Source organism: Agelaius tricolor, unplaced genomic scaffold, assembly GCF_023055355.1.
Source record: "Agelaius tricolor isolate 1412-34295 unplaced genomic scaffold, bAgeTri1.0.p SCAF_33, whole genome shotgun sequence".
Taxonomy (NCBI): domain Eukaryota; kingdom Metazoa; phylum Chordata; class Aves; order Passeriformes; family Icteridae; genus Agelaius; species Agelaius tricolor.
This window is the reverse complement of record NW_027269293.1, coordinates 279,031-303,458: the sequence shown is the minus strand read 5'-3', so window position 1 is coordinate 303,458 and position 24,428 is coordinate 279,031. Positions and strand designations below refer to the sequence as shown.

The following is a 24,428-nucleotide window of genomic DNA, read 5'->3' as shown; positions in this document are numbered from 1 at the left end:
TGGCTGGAGCCACCTGGGATGGCAGAAAGTGTCCCCAAAGTGTCCCCAAAGTGTCCCCAGAGGGGCTTTGAGGTCCCTCCCTCCCCAACCCATCCCTGACCCCACAGGGGTCAGGAAACCCCAAATCCCAAACCCCAAAATCCCAAAATTCCAAACCCCAAAATCCCAAAATTCCAAACCCTAAAATCCCAAAATCCCAAATCCCAACACCAGAATCCCAAACCCCAAAATTCCAAAACCCCAAACACCAAAATCCCAAACCCCAAAACCCCAAACACCAAAATCCCCAAACACCAAATTTCCAACACCAGAATTTTATTGGCACAGAGAACTCCAACAGTCCCAGCCCCAAACGGAACAAAAACCCCAAGACTGGTCACCAAAAACCCCAAAATTGGATTTGTTTTTTCAGAAAAACCCTGTGGGTGGTTTGAGCATATTCTGATTTTTCAGGCGTTTTATTCTGATTTTTCAGGCGTTTTATTCTGATTTTTTGGGTCTTTTATTCTGATTTTTCAGGTCTTTTATATTGAATTTTCAGGTGTTTTATTCTGATTTTTCAGGTGTTTTATTGCTCAAATCCACTTCGGGTTGTGCTTGGCCGCTCAGCTCTGAGATATGCAGGATTCAAACCTCAAATTAATTAATTTTGTTTTTTTAATTAGGGTAGGAAGAAGCCAAAAGGAGAATATTTGGATTTTTGAGGCTTTATGTGGGTAAAATCAAAGTTGGAAGTAGAGTGGGAGGTCAGGAGGAAAAGACCAAGAACTTGTACATTGATTTTTGGGGAATAATTCCAGTTTTTGGTGAGGAATCCCATCCCAAAATCCAGAATTTGGGGTGGAATCCCAGGGAAAATCTGAAATTTGGGACGGAAAATCCAGAATTTGGGGTGGAATTGCAGGGAAATCTGAAATTTGGGGTGGAGAATCCGGAATCTGGGGCGGAATTCCAGGGAAATCTGAAATTTGGGGTGGAAAATCTGGAATTTGGGGTGGAATTCCAGGGATAATCCAGAGTTTGGGATAGATCCCAGGGAAAATCTGAAATTTGGGGTGGAAAATCTGGAATTTGGGGTGGAATTCCAGGGGGAAATCCAGAGTTTGGGGTGGGATTCCAGGAGAAATCTGGAATTTGGGGTGGAAAATCCAGAGCTCGGGATGGAAAATCTGAACTTTGAGGTGGAATTCCAGGGAAGATCCGGAATTTGGGGTGGAAAATGTGAAATTGGGGCGGATTCCATGGAAGATCCGGAATTTTGGGGTGGAAAATGTGAAATTGGGGCGGATTCCGGGCAAATCGGAGCAAACGCAGCAGAGACAGCGCGGGAGGGAGGGGAGGGGCCCTGGGGTCCTCATGGAACAGAGCCTGGAGCTGGAATGAGAGAAACAGAGAGGAAAGAGGGGAAAAAGAGGGGGAAAAGGGGGAAAAAGGGGAAAAAAGAGAGAAAAAGGGGAAAAAAGGGGAAAAAAAGGGGGAAAAAGAGGGGGAAAAAGGGAAAAAAAAAGAGAAAAAGGGGGGAAAAGAGAGAAAAAGGAGAGAAAAAAAAGAGGGGGAAAGTGGGAAAAAAAAGGAGAAAAGGGGGAAAAAAGAGTGGGGAAAAAGGGGAAAAAAGAGGAGAAAAAAGGGAAAAAGAGGAGAAAGGGGGAAAAAAGAGGAGAAAAGGGGGAAAAAGAGGAGAAAAAGGGGAAAAAAGAGGGGGGAAAAGGGGGGAAAAAAGAGGGGGAAAAAGAGGAGAAAAGGGGAAAAAAGAGGAGAAAAAGGAAAAAAATAGGAGAAAAGGGGAAAAAAGGGAGAAAAGGGGAAAAAAAAAAGAGGGGGAAAATGGGAAAAAAGAGGGGGGAAAAGGAGGGGAGAAAAAGAGAGAAAAAGAGAGAAAAGAGAAAAAGAGAGAAGAGAGAAAAAGAGATTCTCAGAAATCCGAAAAACTCCAACAAATGAAGATTTTGGGGTCCCTCAGCACCTCCAGAATCTCGAAAATCAGAAAAACCTCCAAAAATTCAAGTGTTGGGCTCACCCAGCACCCCCAGGGCACCCAGAACCCCCAAGAACTGCCCCAGAATTGCAGGAAATGGAGAATTTGGGGCAGGAAATGGAGAATTTGGGTGCAGGATTGCAGGAAAAGGAGGATTTGGGGCAGGATTGCAGGAAAAGGAGAATTTGGGGCAGGATTGCAGGAAAAGGAGAATTTGGGGCAGGAAAAGGAGAATTTGGGTGCAGAATTGCAGGGAAAGGAGAATTTGGGGCAGGGAAATGGAGAATTTGGGTGCAGGATTGCAGGAAAAGGAGAATTTGGGGCAGGATTGTAGTGAAATGGAGAATTTGGGTGCAGAATTGTAGTGAAATGGAGAATTTGGGGCAGGATTGCAGGGAAAGGAGAATTTGGGGGCAGGAAAGGGAGAATTTGGGGCAGAATTGCAGGAAAAGGGAGAATTTGGGTGCAGGATTGCAGGGAAATGGAGAATTTGGGGCAGGAAAAGGAGAATTTGGGTGCAGGATTGCAGGAAAAGGAGAATTTGGGGCAGGAAAAGCAGAATTTGGGGCAGGAAAAGGAGAATTTGGGGCAGGAAAAGGCAGAATTTGGGGCAGGAAAAGGAGAATTTGGGTGCAGAATTGCAGGAAAAGGAGAATTTGGGGCAGGAAAAGGCAGAATTGCAGGAAAAGGCAGAATTTGGGTGCAGAATTGCAGGAAAAGGCAGAATTTGGGGCAGGAAAAGGCAGAATTTGGGGCAGGATTTGCAGCCCCTGTGGCACTCACCTATTTGTTTGCCCGTTTCTGCCGGTACATCTGGATCATCCTCTGGCGGAAAATGTCGAAGGCGTCCTCGTGGCTCTGCTCCCCCGCCACTCCCAAACCCTCCCCAGCCGAGGCTGCAGCCCTGGGGAGGAAATGGCACCCTCAGAACCAACAAATCTGATTTTCCCAATCAATTCTGCACCACTCGGCGCCCGGTGCAGCCAACTATCCTGAATTATTTTGAATTATTCTGGATTATTTTGGATTATTTTGAATTATTTTAATTTTTTTTCCCCCCCAGTTCCCATTAGAAGGTGAATTCCCAGCTGCAAAATGGGATTTTGTGGGGAAAAAAGAAAAAAACAAATCAGGTGGGAGAGGGGATTGTGGAGCAATTGTGGAGCAGGTTTTAAGTTCGGGTTTGGTTTTCTGGTGGAAATCTCTCGATTTTGGGATCTCAGGAATTCAAGCCCAGAGGATTTGAGGGGGGATCAGGGAATGGCAAAGAATTCTGGAGAAAAGGGAATTTTATGGAGATTTAGGGCATTTCCCATATTAAACCTTTATTTTCCCCTATTAAAAACTCTTAATTCCCCCATTAGAATCATGAATTTCCCCTATTAAAACCCCCTTATTTTCCCCTATTAAAACCTCTATTTCCTCCATTAAAAACTCTCAATTTCCCACACTAAAACTCTTATTTTCCCCCATTAGTCCCCCTATCTTCCCCTATAACCCCCCTATTTTCCCCTCTACACTTCCTTACTTTCCCCTATAAATCTCCTATTTACCCCCCCGATAAATCCCCTTTTTTCCCCTGTAACTACCCCTATAAATCCCCTCTAAACCCTCCTTTTTCCCCCACCAAAACCCCCTATTTCCCCCCATAAATCCCCTATAAACCCCCCTATTTTTCCCCACAAATCCCCCCATTTTCCCCCCCACAAATCCCCCTATTTTCCCCCCTATAAATGCCCTATTTTCCCCCCTTTTTCCCCTATTTTCCCCCCATAAATCCCCCTATTTCCCCCCCTTTTTTTCCCCCAAATAAATGCCCTATTTTCCCCCATTTCCCCCCCCAGAAATGCCCTATTTCCCCCCCATAAATGCCCCATTTTCCCCCCCATAAATGCCCTATTTTCCCCCTTTTTTCCCTTATTTCCCCCCATAAATCCCCCCATTCCCCCCCCAATAAATGCCCCTATTTCCCCCCATAAATGCCCCATTTTCCGCCGCAGAAATGCCCTATTTCCCCCCCCACAAATCCCCCTATTTCCCCCTCTTTTTCCCCCCATAAATGCCCTATTTTCCCCCCTATTTTCCCCCCCATTTCCCCCTATTTCCCCCCCCATAAATACCCTATTTTCCCCCCCTATAAATGCCCTATTTTCCCCCCATAAATCCCCCCATTTCCCCCCCCAATAAATGCCCTATTTTCCTCCCCATAAATGCCCCATTTCCCCCCCATTTTCCCCCCCATAAATGCCCCATTTTCCCCCCTTTTCCCCCCATTTTCCCCCCTTACAGGTGCAGGGGCTCCCGGATGCCGCGGCCGCGCGAGCCCAGCCCGTGCCCCTCCTGCCAGCCCATCCTCTGCAGCATCTGGAACCCCACATTCCTGGGGCTCAGCCTCTTCTGGGGCACCTCCAGCGCCCTGGGCTTCTGGGGAAAAATGGGGAAAAAACGGGGAAAAAACGGGGAAAAAACGGGGAAAAAAAATTAACATTTACTAGGGAGAAATGGGTGAAAACATCGAAAAGTTATTAGGGTGAAATTCCCATCCAGACCGGTGTAAATTGAATTTTTTTAAAGGAAATTCCTTATTTTAAATAAGATTTTTAAAGGGATTTTCATTCATTTAAAGGAATGAATTTTAAAAGGAATTTTCCTTTTTTTTAAGGAATTTTTAAAAGGAATTTTTTAGAAGGAATTTCCTGCCAGCATCTGGAAGCCCACGTTCCTGGGGCTCAGCCTCTTCTGGGGCACCTCCAGCGCCCTGGGCTTCTGGGGAAAACGGGGAAAAATGGGGAAAAAATGGGAAAAAACGGGGAAAAAAAATTAACATTTATTAGGGAGAAATGGGTGGAAACATCAAAAATTTATTAGGGTGAAATTCCCATCCAGACCGGTGTAAATTGGATGTTTTTTAAAGGAAATTCCTTATTTTAAAGGGATTTTCATTCATTTAAAGGAATTTAAAATTTTTTTTTTTTAAGGAATTTTCCCTTTTTTTTTTAAGGAATTTTTAAAAGGGATTTTTTAGAAGGAATTTTTTAGAAGGAATTTTTTAGAAGGAATTTCCTGCCAGCATCTGGACCCCCACGTTCCTGGGGCACCTCCAGCGCCCTGGGCTTCTGGAAAAAATGGGCAAAAACAGGGAAAAAAAATTAACATTTACTAGGGAGAAATGGGTAAAAAAAATTAACATTTACTAGGGAGAAATGGGTGGAAACATCGAAAATTTATCAGGGTGAAATTCCCATCCAGACCAGCGTAAATTGGATTTTTTTAAAGGAAATTCCTTATTTTAAATGAGATTTTTAAAGGGATTTTCATTCATTTAAAGGAATTTTAAAATTATTTTTTTAAAAGGAATTTTCCTTTTTTTTTAAGGAATTTTTAAATGATTTTTTAAAGGAATTTTTTAGAAGGAATTTCCTGCCAGCAATCTGGAACCCCACGTTCCTGGGGCACCTCCACATCCTTGGGTTCCTGGGGAAAAAAACTTTAAAAATAAAGGAATTTATTAGGGTGGGACAGGGGCTGGTGAAATGGGTGAAATTCCCATCAGGATCAGTGTAAATTGATTTTTTTTTAAAGGAAATTCCCATCATTTAAAGGAATTTATAAAGGATTTTTTAAAAGGAATTTCCTTTATTTAAAGGAATTTTAAAGGAGTTTTTAAAAGGAATTTCCTCACAATAATTTCCTTTTTTAAAAGGAATTTTAAAATAAATTTTCAAAAACGAATTTCCTTCTTTCCAGATTGTTTTTTTTCCCAAACCATTTCTCATTTTTGGTTGGATTTGGTGGCAGAAATGTGAATTTTTTACCTTTTTTTTCTTTGTGACAGGGCAGCCCCGGGGTCTGTCATAAGCAATCCTGACAGGTTCATGCACTGCAAGGCAAAAACCCACAAAATTCAGCTGGAAATCCAAATTCTTTTAGTAAAAAAAATTAATTTTTTCCTCCAAACAACAGCTAAAAATCCTCCAAAAATTCCGTCTCAAGCCTGGACCTAAAACAGAAGCAATAAGAAAAATTAAAGCAATAAAAAGATCAGAATTAATGAAAAAATTCAATATATTTGCAATCTAATAGAAATATATTGGCCCATAACAAGTGATTTCTTCAGCTCATTTTTGTACCAAAAATGCCATTTTTAAGTGACAAAACACCTAAAAAAAAAATCAGATTTTTTGCCCAAATCCTCATTTACCTCAGTATGAAATTTAACCCTTTCAGTGCCCGCTGACCTTGAGCTCAGATCCTTCAGGGACCTGGAGCTGAGTTTTGTATTGGAGAAATCATGGGGTTTTTAGGTGACAACACCTAAAAAATGGAAAAAATGGGGATTTTGGCCCAAATTCCATAGGGGATTTAACCCCTTCACTGCCAAGCTACCCTTGAGCTCCTGGATGAGGCAGATCCTTTTGGGGCCTGCATCAGGCCCACCTGCAGGGACTTGGAGCTGAACTTTGCACTGAACAAATGCCATTTTTAAAGCCACAACACCCCAAATTCCATAGGGGATTTTTGCCCAAATTCCATAGGGGATTTTTGCCCAAATTCCATAGGGGATTTTGGCCCAAATTCTGTTCAGGATTTAACCCCTTCAGCACCCACTGACCTTTGGGCTCCTGGATGAAGCAGATCCGTCTGGGGGCCGGGATCAGGCCCACCCGCAGGCACTTGGAGCTGAACTTTGCATTGAACATATCCCATGTTTTTAGTGACAATGCACCCAAAAGATGGGGATTTTGGCCCAAATTCCATACAGAATTTAACCATTTCACTGCCAAGCCACCCTTGGGCTCCTGGATGAGGCAGATCCTTTTGGGGCCTGCATCAGGCCCACCCTCAGGCACTTGGGCTGAACTTTGCATTGAACAAATCTGATGTTTTTAGTGACAATGCACCCAAAAGATGGGGATTTTGGCCCAAATTCCATAGGGGATTTTTGCCCAAATTCCATAGGGGATTTAACCTCTTTGGTGCCCACTGACCTTTGGGCTCCTGGATGAGGCAGATCTGTTTGGGGGCCGGGATCAGGCCCAGCCTCAGGGACTTGGGGCTGAACTTTGCATTGAATAAATGCCATTTTTAAAGTGACAATGCACCCAAAAGATGGGGATTTTGGCCCAAATTCCATACAGAATTTAACCATTTCACTGCCAAGCCACCCTTGGGCTCCTGGATGAGGCAGATCCTTTTGGGGCCTGCATCAGGCCCACCCTCAGGCACTTGGAGCTGAATTTGCACTGAACAAATGCCATTTTTGAAGCCACAACACCCCAAATTCCATTCAGGATTTAACCCCTTCGGTGCCCACTGACCTTTGGGCTCCTGGATGAGGCAGATCCGTTTGGGGCCTGCATCAGGCCCACCCTCAGGCACTTGGGGCTGACCTTTGCAGTGAACAAATCCCATGTTTTTAGTGACAATGCACCCAAAAAATGGGGATTTTGGCCCAAATTCCATATAGGATTTAACCCCTTCAGCACCCACTGACCTTTGGGCTCCTGGATGAGGCAGATCCGTTTGGGGGCCGGGATCAGGCCCACCCTCAGGCACTTGGAGCTGAATTTGCATTGAACAAATGCCATTTTTGAAGCCACAACACCCCAAATTCCGTTCAGGATTTAACCCTTTAGCACCCACTGACCTTTGGGCTCCTGGATGAGGCAGATCCGTTTGGGGGCCGGGATCAGGCCCACCCTCAGGCACTTGGGGCTGACCTTTGCATTGAACAAATCCCATGTTTTTAGTGACAATGCACCCAAAAAATGGGGATTTTGGCCCAAATTCCATATAGGATTTAACCCCTTCAGCACCCACTGACCTTTGGGCTCCTGGATGAGGCAGATCCTTTTGGGGGCCGGGATCAGGCCCACCCTCAGGGACTTGGAGCTGACGCGTTTGCGGGGGAAGCGCGCGCCGGGGCCCGGGCCGGGGGGTGCCTGTGTCGACAGAGTTGGGACAGCGCCGTCAGAGGGGCTGGAGAGCTGCACGTCACCTCCTGACACCTCCTCTCCTGCCAGGGACACCACATCTTCCTCTAGCTTTGTCACCCTTCTACCTGCTGCCACGGCCTCCTCATCATCCTCATCCTCCTCATCAGCTGGGGAGGGCTCAAACTCAGCTGCTTCTTCTTCTTCCTCTTCTCCTTCCTCTTCTTCTTCTTCCTCTTCTTCCTCCTCTTCCTCCTCGTCCTCCTCGGTGTCCAGGGCTGTCCCTGCAGCCCTGGCAGCTTCTGCAGCCTCGGGGCTGAAGGTGATGGAGGGACACAGCTCCAGGACTTTCATGCGGTAGAACTTGAAGGCGGGGCTGGTTTGGTCCTGCAGGAACCTGGGGTGAGGAAAGGGGAAGTGAGGAATGAAAATGAGGGGGGAAAAGGGGAAAAATGAGGGGGAAAAAGGGGAAAAACGAGGGGGGAAAAGGGGGAAAATGCAGGGGGGAAAAGGGGAAAAATGCAGGGGGGAAAAGGGGAAAAATGCAGGGGGGAAAAGGGGAAAAATGCAGGGGGGAAAAGGGGAAAAATGCAGGGGGGAAAAGGGGAAAAATGCAGGGGGGAAAAGGGGAAAAATGAGGGGGGGAAAATGCAGGGGGGAAAAGGGGGAAAATGCAGGGGGGAAAAGGGGGAAAATGCAGGGGGGAAAATGCAGGGGGGAAAATGCAGGGGGGAAAATGCAGGGGGGAAAATGCAGGGGGGAAAATGCAGGGGGGAAAATGCAGGGGGGAAAATGCAGGGAAATAAAGTCAAACATGCAGGGGAAATAAGGTAAAAAATCCAGGGAAATAAGGTCAAAAAGCCAGAGAAACAGTATCAAAAAATCCAGGAAGATAAGGTCAAAAATGCAGGGGAAATAAGGTCAGAAAGCCAGAGAAACAATATCAAAAATCCAGGAAGATAAGGCAAAAAATCCAGGGAAGATAAGGTCAAGAATGCAGGGGAAATAAAGTCAAAATGTCAGAGAAATATGGTGAAAAATCCAGGGGAAAGAAGGTCAAAAAGCCAGGGGAAACAAGGTCAAAACTCCAGGGGAAATAAGGTCAAAAATCCAGAGAAATTAAGGTCAAATGAATTCATTGGAACCATCTTGAAAACTCCCAGTTTCAGGGTTGAGGTTGGTGATTAGGCTCAAAAAGAAATCAAGCTGATGATCAGAAATCAATATATTTCTGCAGAAATGTTTTTTATTTCCCCTGAGATATTTCAGACAGTCCCCATTAACGGAGGTGCTGGAGAACTGCCCCAAATCCCCAAAGTGTTCCTAAATCCCCAAAGGCAGGGATTGGAGCAGGACGGGGAGGGAGGGCAGGGACTCACCAGAGCTCGGGGTTATCTGCGCTGTTGTCAATGCTGAACTGCTCAATCTCTGGCCCTACCTGAGCCACAAACCTGGCCAGCTTCTCTGCAGTTTCCATGGTCCTGGCATCCACTGCAAGGGGCAAAACCTTCTGTGAAACAGGGCAGGGCAGCCGAGAGCTCCAGAGCCCAGGGTTCCACAAAGGGGCTCTGGGGCCTTCAGCAGAACTTTTGTGGGTTGCAGGAGAAGTTTGGGTTTTTTTCTGGACACGGTTTGAAACTCCCAACCTAACCCCAGATTGTTTTCCCTGCTATAATTCAAAATTCCCACATAACCTGTTTGCTTTTCCTGCTGTAATTTAACATCCCAGCTCTAACCCCATGTTAGTTTGTTCCCTGCTATAAATCCCCAATCCAACCCCATGTTAGTTTTTCCTGGACACAATGTTCCCAAAATTCCTGTTTGTTTCCCCTGCAATAACTGAAATCCCCAATCCAACCCCTGTTTCTTTCTCCTGGATATAATTGAAATCCCTAATCCAACCCCTGTTTCTTTTCCCTGTATATAATTTAAATCCCCAATCCAACCCCATGTTAGTTTTTCCTGGATATAACTGAAATCCCCAATCCAACCCCTGTTTGTTTCCCCTGCAATAACTGAAATCCCCAATCCAACCCCTGTTTCTTTCTCCTGGATATAACTGAAATCCCCAATCCAACCCCTGTTTCTTTTCCCTGGATATAATTAAAATCCCCAATCTAACCCCACATTAGTTACTTTTTCCCCTGCTCCAATTAAAACCCCAAGTCCAGCCCCAGAGCCCCACTCACCATCAGCAAACTGCGATCCCAGTGCTGCGAGGGGCTCAGGATCTGCTGCCAAACCCTCGGCATCTGCTCTTCCCTCTGCTGCCACGGGCACCTGGGAGCTGCTGCTGGCGCCTTGGGGGGCACAGGTGGGGCCCTGGGGGGCACAGGTGGCGCCTTGGGGGGCACAGGTGGCACCTTGGGGGGCACAGGTGGGGCCCTGGGGGGCACAGGTGGCACCTTGGGGGGCACAGGTGGCGCCTTGGGGGGCACAGGTGGCACCTTGGGGGGCACAGGTGGCGCCTTGGGGGGCACAGGTGGGGCCCTGGGGGGCACAGGTGGCGCCTTGGGGGTCACAGGTGGGGCCCTGGGGGGCACAGGTGGGGCCCTGGGGGGCACAGGTGGCACCTTGGGGGGCACAGGTGGCGCCCTGGGGGGCACAGGTGGCGCCAGGGCCAGGCTGGGCCAGGCCAGCCCCTGCACCAGGCGGGTTTTGCTGTGCCTGCTCCAGCCCTGTCCCAGCTGGGAGATTTTGGTGTGGCTGCTCCATTCCTGTGCCAGCTGCAAGGTTTTGGTCTGGGTGTTTTATTCCAGTGCCAGCTGGGAGATTTTGGTGTGGCTGCTCCAGCCCTGTGCCAGCTGGGACATTTTGCTCTGGGTGTTTCGTTCCTGTGCCAGCTGCAAGGTTTTGGTCTGGCCCTGTCCCAGCTGGGACATTTTGGCCTGGCTGTTTCAGCCCTGTGCCAGCTGACAGGTTTTGCTCTGGGTGTTTCATTCCTGTACCAACTGCAAGGTTTCTCTCTGGCTGTTTCATTCCTGTGCCAGCTGCAAGGTTTTGGTCTGGCCCTGTCCCAGCTGGCAGATTTTGGTCAGGGTGTTCCATTCCTGTGCCAGCTGCAAGGTTTCTCCCTGGGTGTTTCATTCCTGTGCCCCCTGGAGCATTTTTGTCTGGCTGCTCCATTCCTGTCCCAGCTGACAGATTTTGCTCTGGGTGTTTCATTCCTGTCCCAGCTGACAGGTTTTGCTCTGGGTGTTTCATTCCTGTCCCAGCTGACAGATTTTGGTCAGGGTGCTCCATTCCTGTACCTGCTGCAAGGTTTTGCTCTGGCTGTTTCATTCCTGTCCCTGCTGCAAGGTTTCTCCCTGGCTGTTTCGTTCCTGTGCCCCCTGGAGCATTTTTGCCTGGCTGTTTCGTGCCTGTGCCCGCTGACAGAAGGGTCTGGGTGCCAGTGCTTGCCCTCCTCACCTTCCTGGCACGGGCAGGGGCAAGCCCAGGTTTTTTTTTCCTCTTGAAAAGTCTCCTTTTGATGCTGGCCACCCTCCTGGCATAGAGCATGGCCCTCAGGGCCTCCGGGGCTGCTGCCTCCCCTGCCAGGCTGCTCCTCTGCACCTCCGACAGCCTCAGCCTGTAGTACTTGTACTCCAGGCTCTCCTGGTCACACAGGAACCTGAGAAACACAGAGAAATCTGGTTAAAATCTCAATATTTACAGCCTCAGCCTGTGGTACTTGTACTCCAGGCTCTCCTGGTCACACAGGAACCTGAGAAACACAGGAAAAAAGGAGAAATCAGCTCAAAATCTCAATATTTACAGCCTCAGCCTCAGCCTTGTACTCCAGGCTCTCCTGGTCACACAGGAACCTGAGAAACACAGAGAAATCTGGTTAAAATCTCAATATTTACAGCCTCAGCCTGCGGTACTTGTACTCCAGGCTCTCTTCCTCGGACAGGAACCTGAGAAACACAGGAAAAAAAAGAGAAATCTGCTGAAAATCTGCTGGAAATCTCCATTTTTACAGCCTCAGCCTGTAAGATTTGTCCTCCTCCTCCTCAGACAGGAACCTGAGAACACAGGAAAAGGAGAGATCAGCTGAAAATCTCCATTTTTTAACTGTGATATTTGTCCTCCTCCTCAGACAGGAACCTGAGAACACAGGAAATGGAGAGATCAGCTGAAAATCTCCGTTTTTGAAGTAAAACCCCCTCAGCATTCCCGTTTATTTTTCCAGGTGTTCAGCACGAGGCTGGGCAGGTTTTGCTGGGATCAAGGGAAGAAATAATTGACAGGAATCCATCAGCTCACACACCTGGAGCTGCCTCAGCTCCCCCTCTCCCAACATTTTCCCTGGAATTCTAAACCCTGGTACCATGCTGGGTGTCTCCATCACCTGGATTCGCCCCTAAAATGCAAATTCCTTTGAACAGCTTGAATTTGGAACAACAGAGAGCCATTATTGACACATCAAAAGCAACAACACGATCATTTCCAGGGATAATGAACACCAGGAAAACACTTCCCCCTAAAAAAAATATTAAAAAAACCCTAAAAATTAAAAGAAGAACCAACTAAAAAAATATACAACATGCTTTGATCATTCCCAAGGAGCGAAGGGCTGAAGTTTTAATTAATTTAATCCAAATCTGCCAGGCAGTTCCCACACACCCACCAGTACTCAGGAGAGTTCTTCTGGGCACTCCTGTCCTTGGCAGACAAGGTTCCTGCCACGATGCTGCTCACCAGCTGCTCAATCGTGTCCAGAACCTTCCTGTCCGCTCGCTGGGGGGCTGTGGGGAGAGACAAATCCCATTAAAAACACCCCAGATAAATAAATACACAATAACTATATATATAAATCCCCCAAAAAGCAAAACTTTATTATTTATTAAAAACACCCTGGTTTAAAAAAACACATCCACAGCCATCCCAGGCAAGTGGAACCATCCCTAAAAAGGCAATTTCTTGATGCAGCAAAAGGAGTTTCTGTGGAAAATCAGTTTATGGGGATGCTGCTCTGAAGGGCTGGGTGACAAATTTCCAACCATTTGGTGCCAGTGCTGCAAAACCTCCCTGAGAAAGGATCTGAGGCTCAAGGAAAAAATCACTGGTTTAGGGAAAGGCAGGATGGATTCAGAATGTTTCAGGCAGGAGGGAGCACTCGCCCAGCTCAGGGATTTGGACATCTCCAAGGGACTGCACCTGGGTCTGAGTAGAGTGGTGATGGTGACAGCCCCAGATCTGCATAGATGCAAATCTTTACTCTGCAATTAAGGCAGTTCCAGGTCCATCCTGGTTCCCCTGCCTCGAGGTGATGAAAGAGGGGTGAAAAGCTGGGATTTCAGAGAGGAAGAGAAGGAAGGACACGATTTCACCACAGCAACTCCAGCACACTCCCTGTGGGCCTCCCCTGGGATCCCCTCCCTAAGCACAGCACAGCCATGAGCCCCATCCTGCAGGGCACCTCCCTCCCTTAGCAAAGCACAGCCATGAGCCCCGTCCTGCCCTGGGATCCCCTCCCTTAGCAAAGCACAGCCATGAGCCCCGTCCTGCCCTGGGATCCCCTCCCTTAGCAAAGCACAGCCATGAGCCCCGTCCTGCCCTGGGATCCCCTCCCTAAGCACAGCACAGCCATGAGCCCCATCCTCCCCTGGGATCCCCTCCCTAAGCACAGCACAGCCATGAGCCCCATCCTGCCCTGGAATCCCCTCCCTTAGCAAAGCACAGCCATGAGCCCCGTCCTGCAGGGCACCTCCCTTAGCAAAGCACAGCCATGAGCCCCGTCCTGCAGGGCACCTCCCTAAGCAGAGCACAGCCATGAGCCCCATCCTGCCCTGGGATCCCCTCCCTTAGCAAAGCACAGCCATGAGCCCCGTCCTGCCCTGGGATCCCCTCCCTCCCTAAGCACAGCCATGAGCCCCGTCCTGCAGGGCACCTCCCTCCCTAAGCACAGCACAGCCATGAGCCCCATCCTGCAGGGCACCTCCCTCCCCGTTACCTCTGGGGCCAGGGGAGCCTGTTTGGAGCTGCTCCACGGGCGCTGCCTCTGCCTTCTTCATCTGGATGGGAAACCCGCTCCTCTCCAGCCAGGCCTTCAGGTTCTCGATGTACTCCCTCCCGAAGAGCGTGGAGTCGTCGAAGTTGGGGAAGGCTGTGGGCGCCGGGGCCATCTCCTGCAGCCCCACGGCCTCCAGGATCTTCTCCTGCCTGAAGACAGAGGCCAGGGCGAAGGTCTGGCCCAGCAGGGCCAGGGATTTCCTGCACAGGGACACGGTGGTCTCGAAGGCGCCGGCCATTTCCCGGGGGTTGCCGAAGCCGCTGCTCTTGAGGCTCAGCTCGTAGGCGTTGCAGGCCATCAGCAGAGGGGTCACCCCCTTGAGGAGGCGGTCCTGCAGCCTCATTATGTACTTATCAAAAGGCTTGATGATCTCAAAGAAGCAGTTCTTGGTTTTGACGGCCCCCTTGTCCAGCAGCATGTTCAGGAACTCGTTGTCCACCTTGGGGGTTTTCAGGGCGGCGTGCTGCAGGCTCTTGATGGTGAAGAAGCAATAATCTCTGTGCTCTGGCCTCAGGGAGCACTTGAAGGAGGCCAGCATCTTGGCGCAGGTCTCGGTCTCCAGCTCGAAGAGGGCCCCGAAGAGCCGCGAGAACTCGGCGTCGTTCCTGATGCTGTGGAACCCGGCCCACTTGATGATCTCCATGCCGAAGGTGGAGAAGATGTCAGACTTGTCCACCAGGTCGAAGCTGAGGCTCCTGAAGGCGTGGGCGGGCTTTGGCGGCCTCAGGACGGCTCTGGGGGCCGCCGCGGGGTGCGGCTGGAGGGGCGCCGGCCTCTGCTCGGGGTGGGCAGCGCCTTCCAGAGGCGGCTCCAGAGCCTTGGCATCCAGCCCCGGCCGGGCCTTCTTCACGCTCCACTTCTTGAGGGGGCTTTTGAGGTCTGCTTTGAACGCCTTGGCCTTCGGCGCGCCCCTGCCGAGGCGTTTCCCCCTGAGCGCCCTGCCCCTGCCCACGCCTCCCCGGCGCGGCCGGAACTCGCCGTCCTCGGCCTCGTACTCCTGGCCCTCCACGCTGCCAAACTCCTCCTCCTCCATCAGCCCCGGGGACCTGAAATCCCCCAGGAGCTCCGGGGAGCCAAACCCCGCTGCTGCGCGCTGCCCGCCGGCCTCCCAGCCCCCCGAGGGGCCGTAGTCCCGGTGCTCCCGCTGCCCGTACTCCCGCTGCCCGTGGGGAGCGGGGTGGTGCCCAAACTCCCTGCTGGCGCCAAACCTCCTGTGATCCTGGCCAAACTCCCGCTCCCGGGGCGCGGGCCGGGAGAAATGTCCGTGGAAATAATTCTCCTTGCGGGGCAGGGGGCTGGCGGCGCGGTAGGAAGGGCCGGGGTAACTCTCCCCAGGGTAACTCTCCCCCGGATAATCCTCCCTGGGGTAGATTTCCCCGGGGTAATCCTCCCCAGGGTAGGTCTCCCCGGGGTAATCCTCCCCCGGATAATCCTCCCCGGGGTAGCTCTCCCCAGGGTAATCCTCCCCGGGCTCCTGGCTCCAGTCCTGGTGCTGGCAGTTGGCGTGAGGGAAGCGCCCGTCGTGCTGGAAGCTCTCGCTGTAGCGGGGCCGGGGCAGCCGGGAGGGAGCTGGGCAGAGAAATTCAATCAGAGGGTGAAAAGGGTCAAAACGGGGAGATTCATGAGGGAAATCCACATCAGCACGTTCCCATCCCCATGTTCCCGTCCCTAAGATGAGGAGCTCAAGTTCTCCTCCAAATCAAGTTTTTCTTTCTCAAGTCTTGGTCTTCTACCTGAGGTACAAAAACCACCAGAACTCTGAACTTTCAGCTTTCCCAGAATTTATAAATTGTCAAAGACCTCCAAGACCAGCAACTCCAAGCTTTGGCCAATCCCCACCTTGCCACCCAGCCCAGAATTCCCATTCCACAGCTGGACAGGAACTCGAGTTTTCTACAAACTCAACCACAATTCTCTCATTATTGCAGGAAATTCTCATTTTCCAAGACCCTTGTTCCCCAATCCCAGAGGTTCAATTCAGAAAGTAAAGAATACTTGGAAAAAAAAAAAAATGAAGTGTTTAATATGAATGATTTCTTCAGGGCTCATGCAACTCTAAAAATAACCAGACTTCACTTTAAAGCTCTCCTGTGAATGTCCATCCCTCTGAATGCAACTCAAGTGTCCTGCTGGACATTTTACATCCCAAATTTAGGAGGTAAAACAATCCCAAATTTAGGAGGCAAACCAATTTGGGGACCATGTTTTGTGTTATGTTCATGAGGTCAATGCCCTGCTTTGAGCTTTTTTCCCCCAAAAATAACACCAAGCACAAAGAGCCAAAGGCTTCCATGGCACTCCTACATTTATTTAACTCCTCGGCCATCACCAGAATTCCATCCTGCAGCCCTGGAGACCCGCCTGGAACCGGACCCACTCTGCGATGCCGAAGACAATTCCTTTGTCTCAATTCCCATTTTTTATCCCCGTTACGGTGCCAGTCCTTGCCCAGCTGTTCTCCTGCCTCTTCCATAAAAACGGATGTGGAAAAACACCGGCGCCAGGCCAATAAATAAATAAATTAATAAATGAATGAATCAATAAATGGCAGGCGCTGCCGGGCTGCTCCCGCCATCCCGGCTCTCCTACCTGGGAAACGATGGCCGGGATCCCCCGCGGCACCGCTCCGGTACCGCTTCACCTTGTCCTGCACCACGGCCTCGAACGTGTCGCGGGTGATCCTCCGAGAGGCCATCTTCCCCTCACGGCACCGGGGCTCGGCCTGCCGGGGGCCCGGGCTCCCGCCGCGGCCTGAGGGGAGGCGCAGCCTGAGGGGAGCCTCACGCTTCCCCGCCGCCCCCCGCGCAGCGCCGGGAGGAGGAACCGGAGCCCGAGCCCGGCCCGCCCTCACCGAAGCGGCCCCGGCGCCGCCGCCGCCGCCTCCCGCCACACCGGGGCCTCACGATGGCCACGCCCCCTCCGCCGGCAGACACGCCCCTCCCGTTAATGGCCACGCCCCTCCCGCCGCTCCCGGGACTCACGGAGACCGCGGGTGGTCACGCCCCCTTCTAGCCCACGCCCCCTCCCGGTATAACCACGCCTTTCCTTCACACGGGCCGCGCCTCCTCATGCGTTAACCACGCCCCCGCGTCCCGCCCCCTCCCGCCGCGCCTGCGCTGCGCGGAGCCGCCTCATCCCGTGCCGGCGGGCGCGGGGCGGTACTAACGGTGCGGGGCGCTGCCGGTAAGCGGGACGGGAGCGAGGGGAGCGGCCCGCGGCCTCCCGCTCTGAGGGAGCCACCGCTGCCCTGCGGGCGCGCCCGGGCACGCTGCACCTACTGCGCGTGCGTGGGAGCGGCCGGGCGCGGGAGCCGCGCGCGTGCGCGTTGCCGCCCCTCCGCGTTCTTTTTCGCTCGGCGTGAGGGCGAGCGGTGCGAATTGGGGCCATGGTGCATGCGCAGAGAGCGCGTACGGCGGCCGAGCGGGGCCGTCCCGCCCTCGCCTTTTGTGCGGCGGGGGCGGCCGGCAGGAGCCCAGGTGGGTCGTGGGGGGCAGCGGGGCCGCGGGTGCGCCCCGGAGCTCCCCTGGCACCGCCGCCTCCCTTCGGGTCTCTCTCCGCGTCTGTGGGAGCTGCGGGGCCCGCTGAGGGGTGTGGGATGCTCCGGGGCCCGGGGGAAGCGGGGCAGGGCGGGCCGAGGGCCGGGGCCGTGAGCGGGCGCGGTGCCCTCAGTGCTGCAGCGAGAGCCCCGTCACGGTGACAGCTCTGAAACCCCATGGAAATCCAGAACTGCTGCTGAAATGTCTTCTTATCCCTCTTCTCTGCCGTGTTTTCCCCGTTAAATAAAACACCGGCCGTGCCTTTGACCGGGGATCTTTGGTTCAGAGTTCTGAGCCTTTGTCTCGGGAGGCACCAGCCCCTCGCTCGGGCTGTGCCGGGCATTAGAAGGTTTGACACCAACACGAGCTGTGCCTGTGTCAGCAGCAGGACACGGAGGCGGATCCAGCCCGTGCCGGCACCATGGGCTCCAAGCAGATCGCCCAGGAGACGTTCGATGAGGCGGTGCAGGAGAACATCACCGAGTTCGAGATGGAGCCCGAGGAGGCTGTGAGGGAAGCCGTGCTGCAGTTCGAGTCCCAAGGTACCGTGCACTCTGCAAGCTGGGCTCTTGCAAATCCTCAGCGTTTAAAGGAGTCCTGCAGGCAGGGGTGGGTCGTGCAGCATTGGAAAGGAGCCTTTGTGAAGTGGAACAGAGACACCATTAATGCTGACCTGCTTTTGTGGATTAATTATGACTGCAAAGCTGCTTAGAGGGAAGCTGGAGGGCAAAATTTGGTCGGTGAAATAAAATTCCTTCTTTTTTTTCCTCTCAACTGACATCTAGCTTTGTTCAAGGCAGAATCTGACCTTACAGTCAGAATTGAACATTTCGGCGTCTTTACAAGTTCATCTTTGTTTTCTGTGGTTACCTTTGCAGCTTTTCCCTAGAACTGGAACTAATACTGTTTATTTGACTCCAGTTATTCTGGAGCCAGTATTAAACTTGGTTTTATTTCCTTCTTTTAGGTGTGGACCTGAGCAACATTGTGAAAGCTGTGAGACCTCCTGCCTCTGAGAACGGGCAGAGGCAAAAGCATCAAATCCTGCTGGTAGGAGCACAGATTGCTGCTCTCTCTCTCTCTCTCTCTCAGGGTTATATAATAATAATAATAGTAATATAAGTACTAGGCCAACTTCTGCCTCTGCTCCATTTCTCTGGGAGCTCTTCAGGCAGTTAATCCTATTTATTGTGCAAGTATAAAACATTCCAAGAGCTCCTTGCACTTTGCAGGGAAGGCTCTGTGTAGGTGAGGAGGGGTCAGGCTCTGCTCCCAGGGCAGGACAGGAGGGAGCAGCCTCCAGGTGTGCCAGGGGAGGCTCAGGTGGGACTTTAGGAGGGATTTCCTCGTGGGGAGGGTGCTCAGGGCTGCCCATCCCTGGAGGTGTCCCGTGGGTGACAGGATGGGGACACGGTGGGGATCAGCCCCACTTAGCCCAGGCTGCTCCCAGCTCTGTCCAGCGTGGCTGTGGATCCTTCCAGAGCTGGAATGAGCTGGTTAAACCCAGTTCAGCTGGTACTGGTGCGCAGTGGGGCTGTGGCAGTGGTGGCACGGGGAGCCCCCGTCCCTCTGGGGGTTGTGTGTACAAACACCATAAACGGCGCAACCGCCGCTCCCCTTACCCCGATCCAGTTTCCAGCCTCAGAACCCCCGCCCCGCTGTTCCCCCCGCACGGCCGGGGTGCAGCACTGACCCTCGGTGTGTCCTCAGACGCTGGAGAGCCTGGCGGGGGCCGTGGCGGAGCGGGACGCGGCGCGGCTGCCGCAGGCGCTGGCGGCGCTGGCGGCGCAGTGCAGGGAGCAGCTGGCCTTGCGCTGCCTGGCCGGCCGCCACGGCGCCTACCCCGCCGTGCTCTCGGCCTGCCGGCTGGCCGCGGGGGACAGGCAGCTGCTGCTGCAGGCCCTGGGCGCGCTGGCCGCCCTGCTGGACGGGCAGCCCGACCTGCTGGACGCCGCGGGGCGGGAGCTGCTGCTGCGCAGCCTGCGGGAGCGGCACCAGGACGCCGAGGTGACGCTGGCCGGGATCCGCTGCGTGCGCCACGCCTGCCTCAAGCACGAGCACAACCGGCAGGCCTTGGTCAGGGGCGGCGTCCTCGCCGTGCTCACCGGGGCCATCGCCCGGCACGGCAGCGCCGCGGAGCTCGTCAGGACGGCGGCTTCGGCCCTCAGGGTCATGACCTTCGACGACGACATCCGGGTGCCCTTCGGGCACGCCCACGACCACGCCAAGATGATCGTGCTGGAGAACGATGGCTTGAGAGTCCTCATCGAGGCTGCTAAAGGTAAAAGGGACCCTGGGGAGCTTGAGCCTCATGGGGAAGCCCCTGGGATTGCTTCTCATTGGCTCAGGAATCACGTGTGGCCTCTTCTCGGAATCACTTGGGATTTCTTCTCCCATTGGTTCAGGAATCACTTGGGATTTCTTCTCCCATTGGTTCAGGAATCACTTGGGATTTCTTCTCCCATTGGTTCAGGAATCACTTGGGATTTCTTCTCCCATTGGTTCAGGAATCACTTGGGATTTCTTCTCCCATTGTCTCAGAAATCACTCGTGATTTCTTCTCATTGTCTCAGGAATCACTTGTGGCTTCTCAGGAATCGCTTGGGATTTCTTCTCCCATTGTCTCAGGAATCCCTTGTGATTTCTTCTCAGAATCACTCGTGATTTCTTCTCCCATTGTCTCAGAAATCACTCGTGATTTCTTCTCATTGTCTCAGGAATCCCTTGTGATTTCTTCTCAGGAATCACTCGTGATTTCTTCTCATTGTCTCAGGAATCACTTGTGATTTCTTCTCAGGAATCACTTGGGATTTCTTCTCCCATTGGTTCAGGAATCACTTGGGATTTCTTCTCCCATTGGTTCAGGAATCACTTGGGATTTCTTCTCCCATTGGTTCAGGAATCACTCGTGATTTCTTCTCATTGTCTCAGGAATCACTTGTGGCTTCTTTTCAGGAATCCCTTGTGATTTCTTCTGCCATTGGCTCAGGAACCCCCTGTGATTTCTCTTCTCCCATCCTCTGATTTCTTCTCTCATTGTCGTAACTTGAAGCTCCTCGGAGATGATTCAAGAATTTGCCGCCCAAATGGGGTTTAGTTCTCTCCATGAAATGTGCCCTGAGAGAGCCAAAAAGTGCCCCTGTGGTGCTGCTGATAGCCTGTGGGGCAGTCAGATCATCAGGGCAGTTTTTCAGTGTATTTAGGAAGTGTTTCACAGGCTTAGGGCCCTCTTGTCTCTGCTCAGCTGCTTCTTGCCCAGAGAAATCGTGAGCAGAGTGAGCAGCTGTCACCTCCCCTGCTCTAACACATAAAACAAAATGCCCAGTTTCCTGTGTAGTTAACCCAGGCAAACCCTGTTAATTGTGCAGTAATGGCTCCATCCCTCTCTCCTGCACAGCCTTCACGGATAACTCCGCGGTTCTCAGCGAGCTCTGTGCCACCCTCGCTCGCCTCTCCGTCAGGAATGAGTTCTGCCAGGAGATCGTGGACCTGGGGGGCTTGAATTTCATGGTGACTCTGCTGGCCGACTGCATGGAGCACCCTGTGAGCAGTGGGAGTGCCTGGGGATGGGCTGGGGGGACACTCATCCTCAGCAGGGGGGTCCTGTCAGTGAGTGAGCCCCAGCCTGTGCTGTTGTCTGGGTTCCCCAGATGCAGGAGGAATGAAGGAATCCGACCCCATGTTCTTAGAAGGCTGTTTTATTATTTTATGGTCTATATTATGTTAAAGAATGCTGCACTAAAACTGTACTAAAGAACAGAGAAAGGATACGGACAGAAGGCTACAAAGAATGGGAATGAAAACCCCTGACTCCTTCCAGAGTCTGACACAGCCTGACCCTGATTGGTCATTAAGTAAAAACAATTCACACGTTGGATAAACAATCTCCAACCACCTTCCAAAGCAGCAAAACCCAGGAGAAGCAATCAGATAATTATTGTTTCCTTTTCCTCTGAGGCTTCTCAGCTTCCCAGGAGAAGAAATCCTGGCAGAGAGATTTTTCCAGAAAATGTGACAGTGGCACTCTGCCTGCTCCCAGCAAAGCTGGATGATTGGGTTTAGATTTAGATGCTCGAGTCCCAAGGTTGATGTCTGGTTTTTTAAGCCTCGCTGATGGTCTGGCAGAGGTGCCCAAGGTGCAAGGAAGTGACCGAGGGTGGAGCTTTTGCAGCTGACAATTACCACAGCCGTTTCCAGGGGATGGGGGCTGCTGTGCTTTGCTCTCTGCGCCCCCAGCTCTCTGTGCCGCTTCCTGAGCTGCCGTTTCTCCCCGGGGCAGGACGTGGTGAGGCAGGTGCTCGGCGCCATCCGCGCCGTGGCCGGCAACGACAACGTCAAGGACGCCATCGTGGAGGCCGGGGCCACCGAGCTGATCGTGCTGGCCATCAGCCACCACCTGGGCCAGCCTCAGGTACCCCCGGGCCCTGGCAGCTCCCTCGGGGTGGGCAGGGGGCTCAGGGATGTGCAGTGACCCTGAGCTTGGCTGCAGCGTCCAACGTTTGTGTGAATTTAGGGGTTTCCCGCCTCGTAGTGTTTTGTTTTTCTTATTCCTGAATCAGACGGATGGTGGTTTACACCTCTGGCGTGCAAAACACACAATTATGAAGGTTGGGAATATCTCTAAGATCGTAATTCCAACCCTCTCCTTGCGTTACGTGCCAGAGCAGCAGGAGGCCGCGGCGGGAGAAACTTCAAAACAATAAAAACAACTCCCAAAGTGCCATAGCAGGAAAGAAAGGAACTCTGCTGTGGCTGCAGGGCGGTCAGCAGGCAGCGAGCAGCGAGCTGACTCCCGTGTGTTGCAGATCTGCGAGCAGGGCTGTGCAGCCCTGTGCATGCTGGCCCTGCGCAAGCCCGAGAACTGCAGCGTCATCATGGAGGGCGGCGGGGCCCTGGCAGCCCTGCAGGCCATGAAGGCTCACCCAGGGGAGGTGGCTGTGCAGGTGGGTCCCCACAGCCCTGTGGGAGCAGGCAGGGCTGTTCTGGGAGCCCTGGCCTTCCCCGGAAACCCTCTGAGCCCTGGGCTTGCCTGCAAAGCCCACTGACCCCATGGTGCCCTGCAGACCCCAGTGACCCCTGGGCTTCCCTAAAAACCCCTGGACTTCCCTAAAAACCCACTGACCCCATGGTTCCCTACAGACCCCACTGACCCCATGGCTTCCCTACAGATCCCAGTGACCCCATGGTGCCCTACAGATCCCAGTGACCCCTGGGTTTCCCTATAAATCCCACTGACCCCTGGGCTTCCCTATAAAACCCACTGACCCCATGGTGCCCTACAGACCCCAGTGACCCTTGGGCTTCCCTCAGGAATCCACTGACCTCCCTGCAGCCCCCAGTGACCCCATGGCTCCCAGTGCCCCCTGTGGCTCCCTGCAGACCCCAGTGCTCCCGAATCTGTCTGTCTGTCTGTGTGTCTGTCCCCAGAAGCAGGCGTGCATGCTGATCCGGAACCTGGTGTCGCACAGCCGGGAGCTGTGGCTGCCATGGCTCCCTGCAGCCCCCCTGGTGACCCTATGTCTGTCTGTCTGTGTGTCTGTCTGTCCCCAGAAGCAGGCGTGCATGCTGATCCGGAACCTGGTGTCGCGCAGCCGGGAGCTGTGCGGGCCCATCCTGGCGCTGGGTGCCGAGGGCCTGATCGCCGAGGCGCGCGCCGCCCACCGCGACTGCGACGACGTGGCCAGGGCTGCGCTCAGGGACCTGGGCTGCAAGGTGGAGCTGCGGGAGCTGTGGACGGGCCAGAAGGGCGGCCTGGCGCAGTGAGGCCTCCTGCCAGCCGCCGGGGAAGCTGCGGAGCCTGAGGGAGGCGGCCTCGGACGGCTCTGCCCCACGGAGCAAACCCCGCCTGGGGAGGCTGCAGGGAACCCGGGGAGCTGCAGCTGAAATGGCTTCCTGCATTCACAGCCTGCAAACCAGCTCTGTGTAGTGACCATCGCCTGGATCATCTCATGGCTGAGGATGATCTGCTCCCCCGGGCTGCAGGACGGGGCTGCTGTCGCTGCCCTGGTGACAGCAGGGCTGCCTCTGTCCTGCCCACCTTGGCTGCTGGTTCCCATCTGTGCCCCTGCTCAGGGGCTGCGTGGGGAGGAATCCCAGCATTTGTGAATGTGCTCTCCCTGCCCCGTTGCCCTGTTCTTTTACTGCTGACCCCACTCTTGTGTCGCTGCTTTGTTTGGGATTTTTCTGCCAGCGTAACGTTTTAAACAAAAACAAAAAACCACAAAAAAATAAGAAAAGAAAAAAAGGCAAAGTAAGGATTTGGGATAACATCCAAAGGAACTGTTGGCATCCAGGAGGAAAGTTCATGTTCTCCCTCAGCGAGAGAAGCGGGGCAGGGACTGGCAGAGGGGTGGGAATTCCAAAGTGTGACCAAGCAGGCACTGGTGCCACTGGGAGTCCCAGGCTTTGTCCCCTCCTGGCACTGCCCTGGATCCAGGAATGTTTTCATTGCAGTGAAGGGGCCAAGAACCTCACGGACTGGGGCAGAACTCTGGGTTTGTGGGCCAGAAAGGCTCTGAAGCCTCAGCTCAAGGCTCTGGTGCTGCGCCTTCCTCCTGTACCGCTGCCAGTTTTGTGAGTGGATGTTTTTAATGTGATATTCTCTGTAAAAATGGTGACCTTATAAAGCACACAAACCTTCCGTGGCTGCGTGGCTCTTTGTGGAGCTTTTTGTGTGGCAGGGAAAGCAGGGTGCGGGGAGATGCCTGGGTGCTGCGTGAGGCCAGCGCATTGCAAAGGTCAGGGTGCTCCCCGTGCAGGAGCAGAGGCCGCCGGGCTTTGGGCGCCGCTCTGACCCAGCGAGGCTGGAAGGGCCCCAGAGAGGGGGCGAGAGCTGGGGAGAGGCTGCAGAACGAGGAGAACCGAGGGCAGCGGGTTGGGTGCAGCCCGGGGCTCCCGAGCTTTGCCGTGCGGGTGGCTTTGGGGTGGGGAGAGCAGCCCCAAAGGCCGGGGGAGGATCAAACCCGCGGGATTTCATTTCCTTCACC

The 24,428-nt window shown here is 52.9% G+C and overlaps 2 protein-coding genes across 12 annotated transcripts; one reads left to right on the top strand and one right to left on the bottom strand.

Moving 5' to 3' along the window:
• Positions 1-298: 298 nt before the first annotated feature.
• Positions 299-17,207, bottom strand: SUGP2 (SURP and G-patch domain containing 2). 8 transcript variants are annotated; one of them, XM_071452073.1, is made up of 13 exons: positions 17,073-17,207; positions 16,496-16,657; positions 16,211-16,372; positions 13,847-15,475; positions 12,521-12,638; positions 10,936-11,521; positions 10,098-10,905; positions 9,288-9,399; positions 7,800-8,305; positions 5,791-5,855; positions 4,263-4,399; positions 2,759-2,879; positions 299-1,374 (listed from the first exon to the last, which is right to left on the bottom strand). In XM_071452073.1, the coding sequence occupies exons 2-12, from the start codon at positions 16,599-16,601 to the stop codon at positions 2,759-2,761; spliced, it is 4,350 nt and encodes a 1,449-aa protein (XP_071308174.1). In that variant the 5' UTR covers positions 16,602-16,657; positions 17,073-17,207; the 3' UTR covers positions 299-1,374. The 8 variants fall into 8 exon arrangements, 6 of the variants coding, with proteins under 6 accessions (XP_071308174.1, XP_071308176.1, XP_071308175.1 ...); XM_071452075.1 differs by having other exon boundaries at positions 10,098-11,091; positions 11,170-11,521; XM_071452074.1 differs by having other exon boundaries at positions 10,098-11,521; positions 17,073-17,206.
• On the top strand, positions 16,966-24,082 carry ARMC6 (armadillo repeat containing 6). Of its 4 annotated transcripts, none has more exons than XM_071452080.1 (8): positions 16,966-17,089; positions 17,828-17,984; positions 18,410-18,492; positions 19,153-19,723; positions 20,840-20,985; positions 21,722-21,853; positions 22,248-22,385; positions 22,993-24,082. In XM_071452080.1, exons 2-8 carry the CDS (start codon positions 17,864-17,866, stop codon positions 23,203-23,205), a joined length of 1,404 nt encoding a protein of 467 aa, XP_071308181.1. In that variant the 5' UTR covers positions 16,966-17,089; positions 17,828-17,863; the 3' UTR covers positions 23,206-24,082. The 4 variants fall into 4 exon arrangements, with proteins under 4 accessions (XP_071308181.1, XP_071308182.1, XP_071308180.1 ...); XM_071452081.1 differs by having other exon boundaries at positions 16,983-17,089; positions 17,825-17,984; XM_071452079.1 differs by lacking the exon at positions 16,966-17,089 and adding an exon at positions 17,235-17,382.
• Positions 24,083-24,428: the final 346 nt, after the last annotated feature.